The sequence below is a fragment of the Spea bombifrons genome, chromosome 1 (genome assembly GCF_027358695.1).
Source record: "Spea bombifrons isolate aSpeBom1 chromosome 1, aSpeBom1.2.pri, whole genome shotgun sequence".
Lineage (NCBI taxonomy): Eukaryota > Metazoa > Chordata > Amphibia > Anura > Pelobatidae > Spea > Spea bombifrons.
Genome location: NC_071087.1, coordinates 155,612,553 through 155,629,405, shown reverse-complemented (window position 1 = coordinate 155,629,405; position 16,853 = coordinate 155,612,553). Strand labels below are relative to the sequence as shown.

The 16,853-nt window shown below is 40.0% G+C and overlaps 1 protein-coding gene across 8 annotated transcripts in view; it reads left to right on the top strand.

The window, feature by feature from the left end:
- Positions 1-16,853, top strand: part of NEDD4L (NEDD4 like E3 ubiquitin protein ligase) — a 183,638-nt gene that overhangs the window by 155,978 nt on the left and 10,807 nt on the right. For 3 of the 8 annotated variants that reach the window (XM_053448181.1, XM_053448176.1, XM_053448180.1), the window contains 12 exons: positions 423-596; positions 1,840-1,914; positions 4,950-5,009; positions 6,791-6,922; positions 7,744-7,863; positions 9,022-9,219; positions 11,794-11,871; positions 12,662-12,716; positions 12,813-12,869; positions 14,227-14,285; positions 14,422-14,487; positions 16,468-16,697. In XM_053448181.1, the coding sequence (XP_053304156.1) occupies positions 423-596; positions 1,840-1,914; positions 4,950-5,009; positions 6,791-6,922; positions 7,744-7,863; positions 9,022-9,219; positions 11,794-11,871; positions 12,662-12,716; positions 12,813-12,869; positions 14,227-14,285; positions 14,422-14,487; positions 16,468-16,697 (1,304 nt within the window). The remainder of the gene's footprint in view (positions 1-422; positions 597-1,839; positions 1,915-4,949; positions 5,010-6,790; positions 6,923-7,743; positions 7,864-9,021; positions 9,220-11,793; positions 11,872-12,661; positions 12,717-12,812; positions 12,870-14,226; positions 14,286-14,421; positions 14,488-16,467; positions 16,698-16,853) is intronic. The other 5 variants (XM_053448182.1, XM_053448177.1, XM_053448183.1 and 2 more) reach the window with 3 other exon arrangements.

Genomic DNA, 16,853 nt, shown 5'->3' with positions numbered 1-16,853 from the left:
CTTTACTGGAGTGTGGTGAGGGTGGTACATAAATGGAATAGCCTCCCATCTGAGTTGGTAAGGGCTAATACAGTTAGGGAATTTAAAGATGCATGGGATAGACATAAATCTTTTGTGAACCAAGGGCCGAGTAAGGTTTGAGCCTTTACAACAGGGCGGAATAGATGGGGCCGAATGGGTCTGATCTGCCGGCAAATCCTCTGATTCTTCACCATGTATTATGAAGTCTCAACGTCGCCGATCCGTGACTTGGTCAGCCCTCTGTTAATGCACGGCCCACAGTAAAAGTTATTGGAAGTTGCCTCGCTGATTGAACTATGCATTATACAGGGCTAGCCTGGACTTGCTACTTTAAACCCCCTAGTCTTGGATGTTCTGAAACCAATGTGATTTTCCTTTTTATTTCTCGTCTCTTCCTCTAGCCCTGGGAGACGATTTCCGAAGAAATGACCCTGAGCACGGACACGCTCAACCAGTCCCTTCCACCCCCCGCATCTCCCGTGTCCCGGGCCAGCGGCTTGGAATTATCCGAGGAGCTCAACAGGAGGTTGCAGATCAGCTCCGAGTCTAACGGGGAACAGTTCAGCTCGCTTATTGTAAGTATAACGCGTCATATCTGGGAAAAATCCACGCATTTTACGCACCCAATCAACAGTTCGTAACCGTGTAAACAAAGCGTTAGCAGCTATTCTTTCCTCTTCTGGACGCTTATTCTTCTTACATTTGAGAACATGAATTGAAGTCGTTTGTTTTGCTTGAGTTGCCAGAGAAAAGATGAATATTTCACCTGCCGTGATTTTTGACTCTCGAAGGGTCTCTGAAATAACCTTAAGCTGAAGAAAATAAAATATCTCTATTTCTTCTGAAAATAAAGCCTTTCTTAATAATGCGGGAAGGCTGAGGCACGGATTACTATGACGCAACTTGTTCATTGACAAACTGTGATCAGAAGTTCCCAAAGGATTGTGTTAACCATTTAAGAATTGTAGGTTTATCTTATCTTATTGAATCTTACTGAAGTTTATGTCTGCATTTAGTTATGGTATATGAAATAGACACCATGTGTCCTCAGTCGGTACCATAAATTGTTAGCTGAACACTCTAATACTGTTGGTTTGCCTTTATAACGGCGTGGGGGGGCACAGCGTGGACTCGGAGAAAGTTGGAGCCCTCACATAATGTTGTCCTACTGTTGTGCCGCTGTGCTTAATAAACCAAGATAATGAGGTTTACAGATAAAAATAGCCAATTTACATATTGGAAATCCATTTTATCTGCACAGCATTGGGAGCAGCCAACTGAAATCCTCAACAAAGCATCCACGGGGTTATTAAGCTATTTTTGGTTCAGGATCTTTGGCACTAAAGACCTTCTTCTCAGATGATGTCAAAACCAACTGAATCTCATTGAAAACCAAAACCCACACATTTAGTGATACTAAAGCTTATGTTGGTGTGAGCTCCTCTCCACTTGGATCTCGAGATTGATTATGTTTGCGCCGTGTAGACGTGGTGGGACTATATAACCGTAGGGGTTGTGTCGATGACCTTCTGAGCCGTCCCAATCTAGGAAATCTAGGAGCGACACTAACCAGACACACACAATCTTTTCTCCACCGCCGCAGACAACTTGGGAGAGACAGAAGGAAATGTTTCCTTTTTACCTACCGTACCTCGGACGTGGTGATTTTATTTCCATTATATATGTTTCTATTTGCATCATTCTAGGATAAATTGTGAACTGTTAATGGTAATACAACTTGGTGTTGGTATTGGATGTTGGCGAGTGCTGGCGCGATAGTAATTTACAGCAATTTTAAAATATATATATTTTTCCCAGCAGAGAGAACCTTCCTCCAGATTGAGGTCTTGCAGCGTAACGGATGGCGTGGCCGAGCAAGCTCATTTATCAATGGTAAATCACACTTTTCTTTTCTTTCTTCTTATTTCTGTGCATCTTTTACTCCCCCCCCCACACGTTGCACTTTTTCCTGTTGAATTAGCTCCTGTAAGACTTTAATTGATGGCAGTAGCCAAAGAGAATCTTTACGGTTGCACGGAATGCACATAAATCAGTCCAGTAGATTATAACCGATTCATTCTTACAGCGTTAACCATAATGGGAACTTTTCAGGAATAAAAAAAAAATTTATACAGGAAAAAGTCAACGACATGTGACCTCCTAAGGGCCTTTGGGTACTCTTTCTGTAAATATCGTATAGCGTAGTCTAATCAATGAGATTCCTGAATAATTCTTTGGAATTCAGAACTCGTGCCGTTTTATATCAGAACAATTCTGTTCCACATTAAACAATTGCGTAGCGTATAAGGCAGCCTTTTATTGGCTGCCATTTAGTTGCCAGCAGCATGATGTTGTAAGCCTTTCCTTAGGACAAGTGGACAAGAAGGCCTCTACTTATTAACATGCTTAATACATGTTTTCTGAACATACTTTTCATGTTCATCTTTCCTCCACGTCTATGACAACAGAACTGAAGCTTTTATGTAAAATCTCATCACTGGCATCGCCAAAGGAACGACCATAAATGTCCTTTTTGTTGGGCGACACTCCGCTGTTAAAAAGTTGTAGTTTCAGCCATGAGCAGTGCCAGTAATATGTTCTACTTCATCCGGGGTATTTATGTAGCATAGGAGCCGGATACAACTGTGATGAACATTGGGTGGGAAATGCTTTATTTTAATACGTATTTAGGAATTTGACCCAGATTCCTGAGGATTTCGCCAATTCGCTACTCGATACGTATTCCCTTAAAATAACTTTCCTGCAGTCTTTATGAATCGGTCTCAGGGCGACTTTGGACGGTTTCTACATTCTGTTCGATGCGTGGCGAGAAGCGTAAAGCACGGATCCGAGCTGGATACATTTATGTAGACGTAATGTTTGAGGAACCTGAAAGCCGCACGCCGGTAGAGATTAATATAAAAATGCCCAAAATGTATGAGCCTAGATGTAAATATGTAGGATCCAAGAGAGAACATGGCCCGATAAGAGAGATGTAAAACACCCCCAGTGTTGAAAGAAGGCTTGGGAAATGCCCCTTCTTTATGGCAGGTGGAATGGAATGGCCATCGAGACCTTTGGCTTTAGGAGATATTTGTTGGCAGGTCTTCCAGGATTACGCCCCGTGTGTTCTGTACTTTACGAATGAAAATTGCTCCGGAGCGTGGATTCACTAATGAGTACTGAAAATGATATATATGTTGGACACGTGAATGTGTTTCCCCTATGAGGACCTGCGCTATCACCGTATCTGAACGTGGCAACTAGTTCTCCGCTGTGTTATTAATAATTACTATAGCCCTGCGTTATCTCATTTCTCTTACTAGATGAGCCTAATTGCCCCAGTGTAATGCATTCGCGAAAGCACACCCCATGGGAAAAAAAATGTCCTTGAGTATATAATCCTGTGCTGTGTACAGTAACATAGGTTAGACGTTGACAAAAACCTAAAGGCTGCCATTGTTGTCAATCGTGATATTCTGGGTGACTTTCCCGGCGCATTATATGGACTTTTAAATAATTTTAAAAGTAAACGCAAATTAAAGACTTCAGAATGAGGGTGTCGTTTTTTGGAAGCGGCTTTGGCTTTGAAATGAACGATCTTTGCGATGTGACCCGCCGCAGTATAATGCATTGTACAGCCCGGCACGTTCTCTCTGGAATAGCCTCGGATCGCACCCTGGGCTGGGATAAGTGTATGAACGCTGTACGGGTATTTCCCCTGAAGTTTGTTCATTTGGAAATGAATTATTAACCATTTTCGGCTGTGCTTTGCGGGTTTATTTGTTCAGAGTAACGCAGATCTCGTGTTTCAAAAAGAAAGATGAAAGGGCCCAATAACTATCCCCGCTCGCCCGTAATCGTCCCAAAATTGTAATATTTACAAAGTCCTATATTTTGCAGTTAAGTTAACTTAATAAACCTTTTTCTTCCTGTAGCTATTATAAACCCAGCTTGTGAATGCATTGGGAGCGGCCATCGCAACTTCCAGGATTATTGATTATCCCTCCCCATGAAGTCATCTCTCCCTTTTTTTTTTTTTTTTAAGTTACTAGGTCTCTTTGGCATCTGTCCTTGTTGTTGGGATGATGGCAATGACAATAATTACATTATTTTACTTTGTGGAAGATAAAACTTGTGGGAAAAGGTTGCAGGGCTAACATGTCTTGTAATTTTTTGCCACAAATTTTAGCTCCAGACTCTTAAGAAGTCCACTAGCCATAACACTAAATGTGTATACAGTAACGACCTCCCCCAGCGCTGTCTAGCGTAACGACCTCCCCCAGCGCTGTATACAGTAATGTTGGTCGGTGACAAAAACCTGGTTTCATCTCATTTGGTTCCAATAAACTTTCTTTACCAGCAGATCTGGAGGCCGCCATTGTTGTCAGTCATGTGATATTTTCAGTGACTCTCGGATACTACATTGAGCTGCTGCTTTATGGCGATGCTAATGAAGTCCATTCCTCCGTACACTTGACTAGACTGATTGATTCTATTGTCTTCCACGGGCAGTATAAAGAGTTGGGGCTTTTGTCTGGTAGATTAGGTTTAACAGTAATAAAAAAAAAAAAACTTGCAATTCTATATAAGAAGTTAGAAGTGTGGTTGGTCTGCTTTTGAACCATTCCTAGAGTTTCAAAGATTTATATTTTCCGGATTCTCATGATCCTCCTGTCTAATGGAACGTTAAACACTCAGAGGTTCTATCACATTATCTTTGCAAATCCATTCTTAATCACCCTGCTAATCAAGAACTACCGATCAAAACGATTGGAAATTAAGCAATCAACGATTTTTCTCTTCCTAAACACAGTAACGTTTCTTCCCGACTCTTCTTAACGACTCTTCTTAACCCTTAATGTTATTCTTGATTCAAACCCAGCGCATCTGTGCGTTTTGTTAACGCTCCGATTGTCATTTAACAGCCAAGCACTCCAACAGGAAGAGCTCGTTCGTCAACCGTCACAGGCGGTGAGGATTCCACGGTAATAATAACCTAGTTTTTGGGTTTGCTATGGTCTAACCTTTTTCTTTCCGTTATATATATAATGTACCTTCACCCGGCAGACTTCATGCAGATGGCTTCAAATGAGCATGTAGGCTGGTGGATACTTTTAATATTTCAGGCATATACTGGCTAAACGTCCATTACGCCAATATAAATCTCTTTTAATCGGGCTTTGCTGTGGGTTTTAGCAACTATATGTGTCTTGGGCTTTGGATACTATATACAGTTTTAATGAAGCAATGGCTATAAACATTTCTTTTGCAGTATTATACAAAATAATCACCTTTCTCTATTTTTTCCATTGAAAGTACACATATATAGATGTATGGCAACTCATGTTTAGACTTTGGAGGGTTAAAGCCCTTATATAGTGTTCTGGTTTGTTAAATCAAGTTATAGTTTAATGTAAACGCGGTAAGAGGTACTTCTTGGTCTGATTCCATCAAATATTGGAATAAATGTATTAACATCCTAGAAGAGAATTATAAACCTAACTATGGATAGATCCAATATCCAATATCAATTCCCCTCTCCCTCTGGCATTCTGGGGGGGGGTTGTAGTAATTAATTTCTAATAACTTTCTACATACGTTACTATATTTTTGTAATTAGAAATTAGCATAACAATTAGATGCGAGCGATAGAAACCAGAAAAAAAGTAAAAAAATAAAATAAAAATACATGCCAAAGTCAGTATAATACAAGAAGTTAGAGATAATTTATTCTGATGAGCCGGATAATGTCCGGTATATATGATTCACAGAAAGCTAGAACCGCCAGTTCTCGATGCAGAGTACGTCACTGAGGCGGTGGAGGCTCCTGGAGCAGATGTTTACTCATCCCGGAGAGGATGGAATAGAATATACGTCTCACACCCCTCTCTCCATCTACCATCTCTACTGAGAGGTGGATAAGTGCAAGAGCATAATTCACTAAATGAGTCTAAAAATGCATGGGATAGGCATATGGCCCCTGAATGTAAGACGAGACCAACCACTGATTAAGGTTTAAGTCTTTTTATCAGCAATAATGGGCACAATAGATGGGCCCGAATGTCTTATTATCGGCCAAATTCTACGAAGTGGGTCTATAACCAGACTGTGACAGAAATTGCTATTTCTGGGGGAATTTTGTTTTAGGTGGTCTATTTACATTCCGTTGTGACCCTTTAACTGCTGTCTATAGGGCGTTTCTTAGAAGAATTACGTATTTTACTTACACAATTTTATTTTTTTTTTGTTAGAAAAAAAATATATACTTTTTTGTGAGATTGAATCAGAATAAAAGAAAGATATGGAACCATTTAACACAAAACCTAATCTCGTACTTTCCTGTTTTCAATCTTCTAAATGTTGTAATTCTTCTTACTCCTCGGGATAGCACAATATAAAAAAATATATAATCTATTTGCCAAGTTATTCTTGTTATTATTTATTGATTTATTTTTACCATTTATATTATTTATTGGTTTGTATCAATAAATGTGATTGGCAGGAAATGAACCGGAATAAATTGGCATGTTAACGAACATTAGTGAATTTTGGGATACCCTGTGTTATAAACATATGTTTTTTTCTTCCTAGTTGGTAGGTTTTAAACATAAAATAAAATGTAGACGTTCCGGCTGTGAATTGTGCGGCTCCCGTTTGGTTGGCCTTGCGTATGAGGAATGCATTTCTTTCTGTGTCCGGGAGCGGTTATTGTGGGTAAATCTGGTGACCCTTCACAGTATGATAATAGTTTTTTGCATACAAACAGCCATCCGTGGCCTATGTACACACCACCCCGGGCTTACCGTCTGGCTGGGAAGAAAGAAAAGACGCCAAAGGACGTACTTATTATGTCAATCATAACAATCGCACCACCACATGGACCCGGCCCATCGTACAGGTACGAAGAACCGTTTCCGAACCGAAAGTAGAGTATGCCAGGCAAGGGAAGACCCTCTATAACCTGTCATCAAGTGTTGGCATTGGTGCGTCTGGAGGAACACAGATAGAAACAAATGGATATAGCCGTATTGGGCCAAGAGAAGACGGAGTCCATACCTTGTTTTGAGCCAACACAGAAAATGATGCCACATGAGCTTTCGGGACCGCAGAAGTCTCTTCTTCATATGGAAACCATCTGATGGAGAGACACCTGAGGTCCTGAAAATGCGTGTGGCGTCACTTATCTTTGGGAAGTGGGGGGAATGGAGATTCTGGTCGTTTTGAGGCTGACGTTTAAAGATATACGATAATGTAGAGTGTATATCTTGGAAAAACAAGGCTTGGGGTCACAGGACGCTACTAGAGGAGGTCCCCAGAAATGTCCAGAGTTAGGAGGACATTAGGAAATACTTTTAAACAGAAAATATTCTTTAGGAATGGAATAGCCCTCTAGAAGAGGGATGACAACGAACAGAGCTTGTGTCTTACTACACACAAACCTTCTGGAAGACCCATGGATGGGCTAGCTAGATTTTTATTTGCCACCCTAATTCATGATTGCCCCCAAAATATTGGCTTCTTTGTGTCGAGCTGCTCTCATCATGAAATGTCCCTTCTCCTGATGTGCTCTCACTATGAAATGTACAAAAATATTGTGGGAACTGTGGTTAACGGAATGCAGATAATCTTCTCTCCTTTGTGATATATTCCGTAGCATGTCTGTGATGGTTCCGTTTTGATAGCGCCGGGATGCTAACTTCTTTTTGCCTCTGAAACTAGCATGCCGAAGACGGCGCAGTTGGGTCCACGTCCAACAGTAGCAACCATCTGGCTGAGCCTCAAATCAGGCGACCACGCAGCCTGAGTTCACCCACTGTTACTCTGTCGGCACCACTGGAGGTGAGAACCTGCCTCATCTAACAAGGACTTTCTTCTGAAGCCACCTCAACCTCACTGTCATTTTCTGATCTTTTGCCGGCAGCTCTGTGATCTCGTAACCATCTTGCTCCATTTCTCTCTTTCTGGCTTCATAAAACGGAAGCTCTGCTTTCATTTGGCGTCTATTTATTTTTTTTCCCACCTGCGTACTATAACTTTTTATCTTAATATCTTCTTCTTCTAACTCATTCTTATTTTGGCTTCTTCTTAATCTGTAACTTGGGGGGATATTTGTCTTGTCCATTGTATTGTATGACATTGTATCACCGAGCGTGTACGGAATTCTGGGCTCTCTCTCATTGTCTATCAAACACGTGGGTGCGTGGAACGTAAAACCAAAGCTAGAATTACAGATATTTCTGATGTTTCCATAACATAAAAATGTTTTTCATGTACGTACAGAATGCCGTTTCTCTCGCCACTGTGAGATGCGGCATTCAAGATTCAGAGTTCTAGATTTTCTGGATCTCAACAGCGTTTGAGTATACTAGCGTTCTTAGAGGCGTTGGTAGGACCCCTCTACCCACTACTGTCAACCAGAAGACCCTTTCTTCAGCCTCTAAGAGCAATGGGAAGATACGATTGGCTGTGGGATGACAATGACATCACAGCGGGCAATAGGAAAACTGGCGCTGCCTTTAATGCCTAAAACACTGCTTCTTAAAGGCAAAAGCTTAGTGTTCCAACTGTGTATGTGTGTGTTCATCTGTAATTAAATAGCCCCCGTCACTGATTATCATGCACGTATTTTAATAGCCCTGTGAATGTCAGATGTTTTATGCTTTTTATGCAAATTGAACCAAAGCAATACATTTTTTATTCTCACGCATACATATAAACGTCAAAAAGCCACGATGATCTGTTTAAGCGTTATGTTAACCGCTGACATATATGGTATAGTTTGGTTTCAAGAACATGGTTAGGACATTCATTTTTTAGCAACAAGCTACCATATTAACTACATTAATGGCTTGTGAAGGCGCGATGATCCCGGCTGGCATGCCTAACAGGTGGTCTCGTCCAGCGGTAACTGGCGGCATTTCTGTTCTGCATGAACGTATCTCACAGTACTAATTGTAATTAATATTTGTGACGTCTGCATTGTGTTTAACTGCGCAGGGTGCCAAAGACTTCCCAGCACGCAGAGCCGTGAAGGACACCCTGTCTAATCCACAGTCGCCACAACCATCTCCTTACAATTCTCCAAAGCCACAACATAAAGGGGCACAGAGCTTCCTTCCACCAGGTTGGGAGATGAGGATTGCTCCAAACGGCCGACCATTCTTTATTGACCATAATTCCAAAACGACCACGTGGGTAAGCAGCGCCATACTTTACATACGTTACAAATGGTCCTCCTCTCCAAAGGGAAATCGGCTTGCATTGCGTTTAATGCCTTGTTTGAGTCTGTGCTTAGTATGTGGCTAATCAACTAATACCTGTGGGCCAGCTTCTCCAGCCTAGAAGAAGCACCGCAGAAGATCAGACATCCGAACGCTGCTTCTTCTTGTGGTTGGAACTGTAGCGAGTTCTGTAAAGCAGGTCATTCTTTATAATCTTTGTTTTCTTGATCTATGCCCAAAGGCATGGAATTACTAATTATTATGTTTCCTAAAAGAAAAAAGCCTATATAATGCTAAAATTCCATGTTGGAAATTAACAGAGTTAGAGTTTGGAGAACTGATCCATAGCTTTCCTTATCCCTTACGGTTATTATTTCCATTTTCCTGTTTGTTTCCTTCTCTTTGCCATCATCGTAAAGAAATCCAGACAAAAAAGTATGAAACAAGGCTGGCCATGCAAATAAAGAAATGAGGCTTAATGATTTAGCAAGGATTTATTGACTAGAAACAAATTTCTGATGTTCTAATGGAGCCACAAAGGAGGCTTCAAAGCTTATCTTGCTGCCAGCATTCCGTTTGGATTGACTTAAGGCAAATGGACTAACCACAGTGATAACAGAGAGGTCCGAGAGCTCCTTCATATAGATAAAAAGCTACCGGTCAATAAAGCTTTACTTATTGGCACGTACCAGTCACGCGAGTCTCCAGTTACCTTTTCAGAGTAACTTTGCCATTTTTCACCCATTTTTCACCCATTTCAAGTTACTGTTTAGATGTTGAACCTAAGCTGGAGGCGATAGGAGTCCAACCACTGCTGGTGACCTTTAATGCAGGAGAACACATAGTTGATGCAACATATCCATTACTAATGGTGACATAAAAAAATGGAGGAGCTGATGTATTTATACATAATGGATAATGGGTGGATTGATGAGTCAGAATAGCGTTGTTATCGTCCTGATATCGATGCTCGTGTTTCTCTGGAACGTCCATGTGCATTTTTCCTTCCGTTTAGCTGGTGAATAATTACAGCTCTGCATACAGCCGCTGTGTGGTGGTTCTAAGCACACAAAGCTTGTAAGACGCCGATCAGATGGATATTATCCGAATGTAATTCCAGATAAATCTCTGTTACAAGACGCAGCTCCAAAGCATAATTGCATTTTTGATGGAGGACACCTAGTGTGTAATATATAAGACCTGGGCAGCCGTAGGCTCTTTCGGTTGCCATAGACCATTCCGGTAGGGTTTTTTGATTGCAGCCCCCCAGGATTCTTTCAGCCCTAAGCACTGACTTGTCAAAAAGGTTATTACGAGATTATCTTGTTTATTTCTCGCAGCAGTCCTGGTGGTAATGCTGCACTGTGCTTTGTGTTCCTAAAGGGAAAAAAGTGTACGGTAGACTTATGTAGGTTAGAAGTAAAAAAAATAAAAAATAAAAAAAAAAGTGTTTAGTTTAATATTTTAAACTTTCAACCAGTCTGTGGAACTGGAGATCACTTGCCAAGTTACTATGCAATACCTGGCATCATATTTGGTGTTTAAGACTTAGGTGTTGTATTTGGAACAATCCAAGAGACATGGTAGTTTAACCAAATCGAGATGATTTAATATTAGCACAGCTGGTTTCATGGAAAGCAAGGACGTCTAGCCGTAGCATAATTGTAAAAGGGTTTTCTAACCATCAGTTAGCCTTCTAAACTAGAACACGAGAGTGATGGGAGTGATAAAGGGCCATTGGAACACAGGAGTGATGGGAGTGATAAAGGGCCATTGGAACACAGGAGTGATGGGAGTGATAAAGGGCCATTGGAACACGAGAGTGATGGGAGTGATAAAAGGCCATTGGAACACGAGAGTGATGGGAGTGATAAAAGGCCATTGGAACACAGGAGTGATAAAGGGCCTCTGTACACCTATGAAGAGATTCCATTAAGAATCAGCTGTTTCCAGCTGCAATAGTAATTTAATAAATTAACCCCGGACAAGGACATTTCTAAGTGACCCCAAACATTTGAGCCATAGTATATGTATTTATAAAAATACCATCTGTTATCTTATGTTATGAAATGTTATATTCTTCATGGCTAATAAAACAGTCTGGTTCTCCTACCATACAACGTACACCACTAACCAAAATTTTTCTTCATTGTCCAAATCCCCCATTTATCAAAATTAGTACAGACATGGCTGGTCCTTTTTTTCTTCAGTCCCTTTACTTAACTCGTATATTATCCACGGTTTGTGTTCCTCGGTGTATCATTGTGAAATTTAATTTTTAATATCATTTCTTGTTGTCATTGAAACAGATTTTTTTTCTTTTGTTTATTTTTATTTGACTAAGGATTAATGAATAAAATGGCAGTTCTGCTAAGGGTTATGTTTAGTGTATTAGTCCAATATTTTGTATAAGTGGAACCGCATCTTTAATCCTTATTTGGCGCTATAGGCTTCGTCTACGCAAGGAAGGAACGCAAATAAATCATTTCTACTGGGAAACAGGGTTATAGAACTTGTTACTTATCTCTTATATCAATGTGTTCTACAGGAAGATCCACGACTCAAATTCCCTGTCCACATGAGAACTAAAGCCTCTTTAAATCCCAACGACTTGGGTCCTCTACCTGTAAGTACCTGCTCACCTGGATGGCCCCAAACTGGGGGGATGCATGGATCTGCTCCCTAGCGAGTAACGCCATAGGATCAGAACCTTGTCTTCCCGTTTTTTGCATGTTTATTCCTCCTTTTATTCCTTTTCATGTTTATTCCTCCTTTTATTCCTTTTCATGTTTATTCCTCCTTTTATTCCTTTTCATGTTTAGCCCTCCCCTTTGCTAACTACTGCTTACAGGTGATTTAAGCTGGGGGTGTAATACTTTAGAACAGGTCTTTTTCTGCTGAGATAAAAAAACGCAAGCTCCCAACAATTTACTCTCGCTTCTTTATAGATCTTTCTTATAAAATGTAACATTATAAGATTGTAAGCTTGGGAGCCGGGCTCTCTCCACCTAATGTATCGGCTTGTCTTAGTCTGTCAATTCTCCCTTGAATATATGTATTCTAAGAAGCGCTGCGTAAACTGTTGGCGCTATATAAATAATAGATAATAATAAAAATAATAAATAGTCAGGGAAGAGCAAAGTATCCGGGGGGAACTCAGGGGGAAAAAAATCTGTCCCCAGATGCGGTCCTTCTCGGGAAATGAGATGGAAACGTTGATGTTTTGTTTATCCCAGAGCCGTAAGGTCTTGTAGGTCTTCTGCAGCTTCTCTCCCCATCCGCCCATCTAACCTGTCTGCCTGATACTAGAAACTGTCTCTGCTCTCATCGTGTTAAAGCTCTCGTGCAGTTCGGTATCTATATGAAATTCTTGCTCTCTGATCGCCGACGTAACGTGGTTATCTGTTCTCGCGCAGCCTGGCTGGGAGGAGAGAATCCATCTGGACGGGAGGACGTTTTATATCGATCACAGTAAGTAGACGCCACGGACCTGTCTGTCACGCGGCCTCTCTTGTCTGATAAAGTGTAAAGCACTATGAAAGCCATGTAATCTCACTCTTTATTCAGGAAGCCAAGTGTTGAGATGCGGACAGTCTGGTACAAGATGCTCAGTACCACCCTACGGTACCGTACACTCTTCAAAAGAATGCTTTGAGTTGGCTTACTAAGGCGTTGTGTTAATTTTAATATGTGAAACATTAACATTTGTTACACAATCATTATATAATATATATATATGTATATGTATGTATTTTAAAATATACAGTATATATTATAAATATACATATATATATTGTAGATAAAATAATATGGAATTCGTTTTAAGAGCACCAGTGTATGGAAAATTAAAACACAAAAGCCTTAAAATTAGACAATTGTGACATACAAACCCCCCCTCGGCATGCATTCGTTTGAAGTGTTAAAACCGGAACTCCTTAAGAACTTTTTTTTCCTGCTAAAGGCATGTTTTATTCGAATCTACACGTTAATACACGTCTGTCTGCGTTGTCTCTTGTTTTTTTTTTTTTTTTATTATTATTCACAATGTTTTAATCAAATCGGGTTTTTCATATGGGTATTAATCTTTTTATTTGATCGGTTGGTATCCGTTCAGTGAAGTAGAAATGAAGTTCTTGTTTCGTTACTGTTTGGACAAATTTATCTCCAGAATTGAATCCGACTCATTATGGGGGTTTTTTTTTAATGTATTTTTTTTGTAAATGCTCCGATTACACAAAATACTTTTAATGAGATATAAGGATCCTGATGAAACTGTCACGTTTACTTCTTCAAACCTCATTAAAGCTGATGTGTGAATATGACGGGGCTGTCACATCGCCTCCTAACGGGTTCCAAATAGAATAATTGAATGGTTTGAGAGGCATGCTTTTAAAATAAATAAATAAATCCTTAAATCTTAATATTTCACAACCTTTTATGAATGCAGCACCTTTTTATGAAGAATAGCTAACAGGATATGTGGTATTATTTGTGTATTGAGAAGATTGGCTGTGTATGACGGCCCTACTGAAATGGCTCCAGGGGTTTTAGGGTGACCACGTGTCCCCAACTGAACGGAATGTTCCCTTCTTTTTAAGTGCCCCAATCAAAACCTTTCCATTCTTAAAAGAACCCCATTGCAATTGCTTTTGATGTGAGCTCTGAGGTCGAGTTAGGACAAGATCCAGTCCGTATAATGGTTGAGATCCTATATTGTTTTCTACTCTACGATTGGGGTAATCTGATGCCCTTATTGGTGGCTCTTGGTAGTTCTTTGCCGGCTATTGGTCGTATTTTTCTTTAACTGATAATAGCAGATGATGAAAAAAATGGCACCCCAAAACCCAGTGGTGTTCCTGATTACCAAAAAGGAACCGTGGTCCCCCTAATTCCGACAGTGGAACCTTGTGTTCTGCACGTATAAGCCAAGGTGGTTATTATTACCCCTATTGTAACATAAGCTTGTGTATTTCATTTGCAGACAACAAGATTACCCAATGGGAAGACCCTCGGCTGCAGAACCCGGCCATAACCGGCCCTGTAAGTATACGGCGGGGGGCCCTGAATATTTTCTGATATCTAGAATTTCATGTCTTTCTCAAAGCCGTTGAAATCTGTTTAACGCTGGGGATCTCTTAATCCAAATATTACAAATACGTTTCCATTGGTCTTTCAGGCCGTTCCATACTCAAGAGAGTTTAAGCAGAAATATGACTACTTCAGGAAGAAATTGAAGAAACCCGTAAGTAGCAAACAGATTTAAGTTATTAAAACAAATCTCGGGAATATAATCTGTTGCATTGATTTTATTTTTTTTCCAGGAAAGGAAGAAATCCTTAGAGATAAAGCAAAAAAATATGCAATTTAATTTTTTGTCAGTATAGAAGTGGCTGATTGAAAGAATGATTGTTGGTATAGTTTTTATATTTATATTTTTCTTATCAAAATAGGATAAAAGCCTTGCTTGTCCTGAAAACAATCTATGTAATTTGCATTGGCAAACTAAATGAGAGAGAAGGAATATATGGTAATAGCCTTCGCCCTTTAGTGGATTAACTCCCATCACTTCCAGCCTTCTGATTGCCAGGCTCAGCCCTTGTTTAACAAAAATGTGTTAATTTTGTGGCTTCTTTTCTTGCAATAACTTAGTGCGTGTCCCCCCCCCCCCCGGTTAATGAAACAGACGTAAATGTTAAAGCGTGTTGTCATCGTGAAAAAATTAGCATAATCATCCTGACAATTATCCTCATTTATCATTAAAGAATAAAACTACCCTCAGTGGAATAATTGTCAGACTTCACTCTTGCTGACAATCTGAAAAAAATACTTGGAAAAGAACCTTTGACGCTCTTATTGTTCAAAACAGACTTGGTTTATCCAATGAACAATGAGTGAGAAGCAACAATGAACAGAATCCGGGGGAATACGACCAATAAAATAGAAAATCGTACTAAATAAAACAACCCCCTGATATAATAGCAATATACGATCACCAATTCATGCGAAGCAATAACAGTGTTGAGGAAAACCGGTCCATTTATTATATTTCTTTTATATTTGTGGGTATGTTAATTTATTTTGAAGTGTTAAGCGTTAATACTAGACTTGTGCATTCGTATTCGGGAGGACATTTGCGTTTTCATTGTTCAAACCGATTACCAAATAAACTAATATGGCGGCGGACAAACGTACACAAAGACGGGTGTCTCAATCTCCTAGCTAATCTCCCTGGTCCCTTCCCCCCATACAAGTCACTGCCTCTAGCCTGCCTTGTCTACAGAGCATCGCAGGGGTTAACAAGAACGGAAATCCACAGGATTGCGCCAGGAGCTAGAGGTCCGTACGAGCGACTCTATTGGTTGTCGTCAGGGGCCATCTCTGGCGTCAACCAATGAAGGGCAGCTGTCTATCATTGGTTAATGCTACAAGAGGCCCCTGCCAGCGACCAATAGAGCCGCTCGTACGGACCTCTAACTCCTGGAGCCTCCCCAGGCATAGTTTCAGCGTCGGGTTGGCTGGCGCCCAAGTCTAGTTTGCACTGAAAAAGCACGTTTTTATTTGTAGATTTTGAGATTTTAAGGAAAACATACACTGTTGAACTCTTAACAAAAAAAAAAAATGAAATCATTATGCGTTTTATATATTTTTTCCAGAAATATGTTTGAATTTGAATGCATTTTGAAATGGATCGATATAAAATAGGGGTTTTCAAATCTCCAAAATGTCAGTTTGGTAAACTATGAGTGCATAATATGCATTCTTAATTTAGATTATTATTATTTTTTTTAATTAGGGTTTATTGAAGGTTTTTACGGAGTACAATAGTACTAAATAAGAAGGGGAAATAAAAATAAACGTATACAAAATGCGTACCTTCCCGGGTGAAAATTGCCAGGATACTTATTACAACTACAGACAAACCCATGTGGATTATACACAAGGGAGACATTTAAAAAAATAAATAAAAATTATTTCGATTAAACGTTGCAGGAATCCTCATATGCAGGACCGGTTATTTTGTGCCTGCGTGTAATTCGTTCTACCTCTCTAAGTGTCTTAATATGAGGTTTTATTCTTTTTATTTTAATTTAACTTTTTTTTCTTCCCTATAATCATTGGTTGCAGTTATTTTATGGATTATTACGGTATTTGCCATATTTATTGAATAATCTCAAACAAACTTCCTGGGCTAATGTTTTTTTGGGGTTTTTTTTAATCTTAGGCGGACATACCAAACAGGTTTGAAATGAAACTTCACAGAAACAACATTTTTGAAGAATCCTACAGAAGGATAATGTCGGTGAAAAGGCCGGACGTCCTGAAGGCTCGGCTGTGGATTGAGTTTGAGTCTGAGAAAGGCTTAGACTACGGCGGCGTGGCCAGAGAATGGTTCTTCCTTCTGTCCAAAGAAATGTTTAATCCGTATTACGGGCTCTTTGAGTATTCCGCAACGTAAGTGTGAACGTATGCCGTGCCCACCTCAATCCGGCTTTCATCATTTTCTATCATTATCGGCCGGAGAGACTTGAAACAAAATATTCCTGTAATTGTATAGTTAAAAAAGACTTAAAGACTTAAAGGGTCAAGACGCCTTGATGTCATGATGTC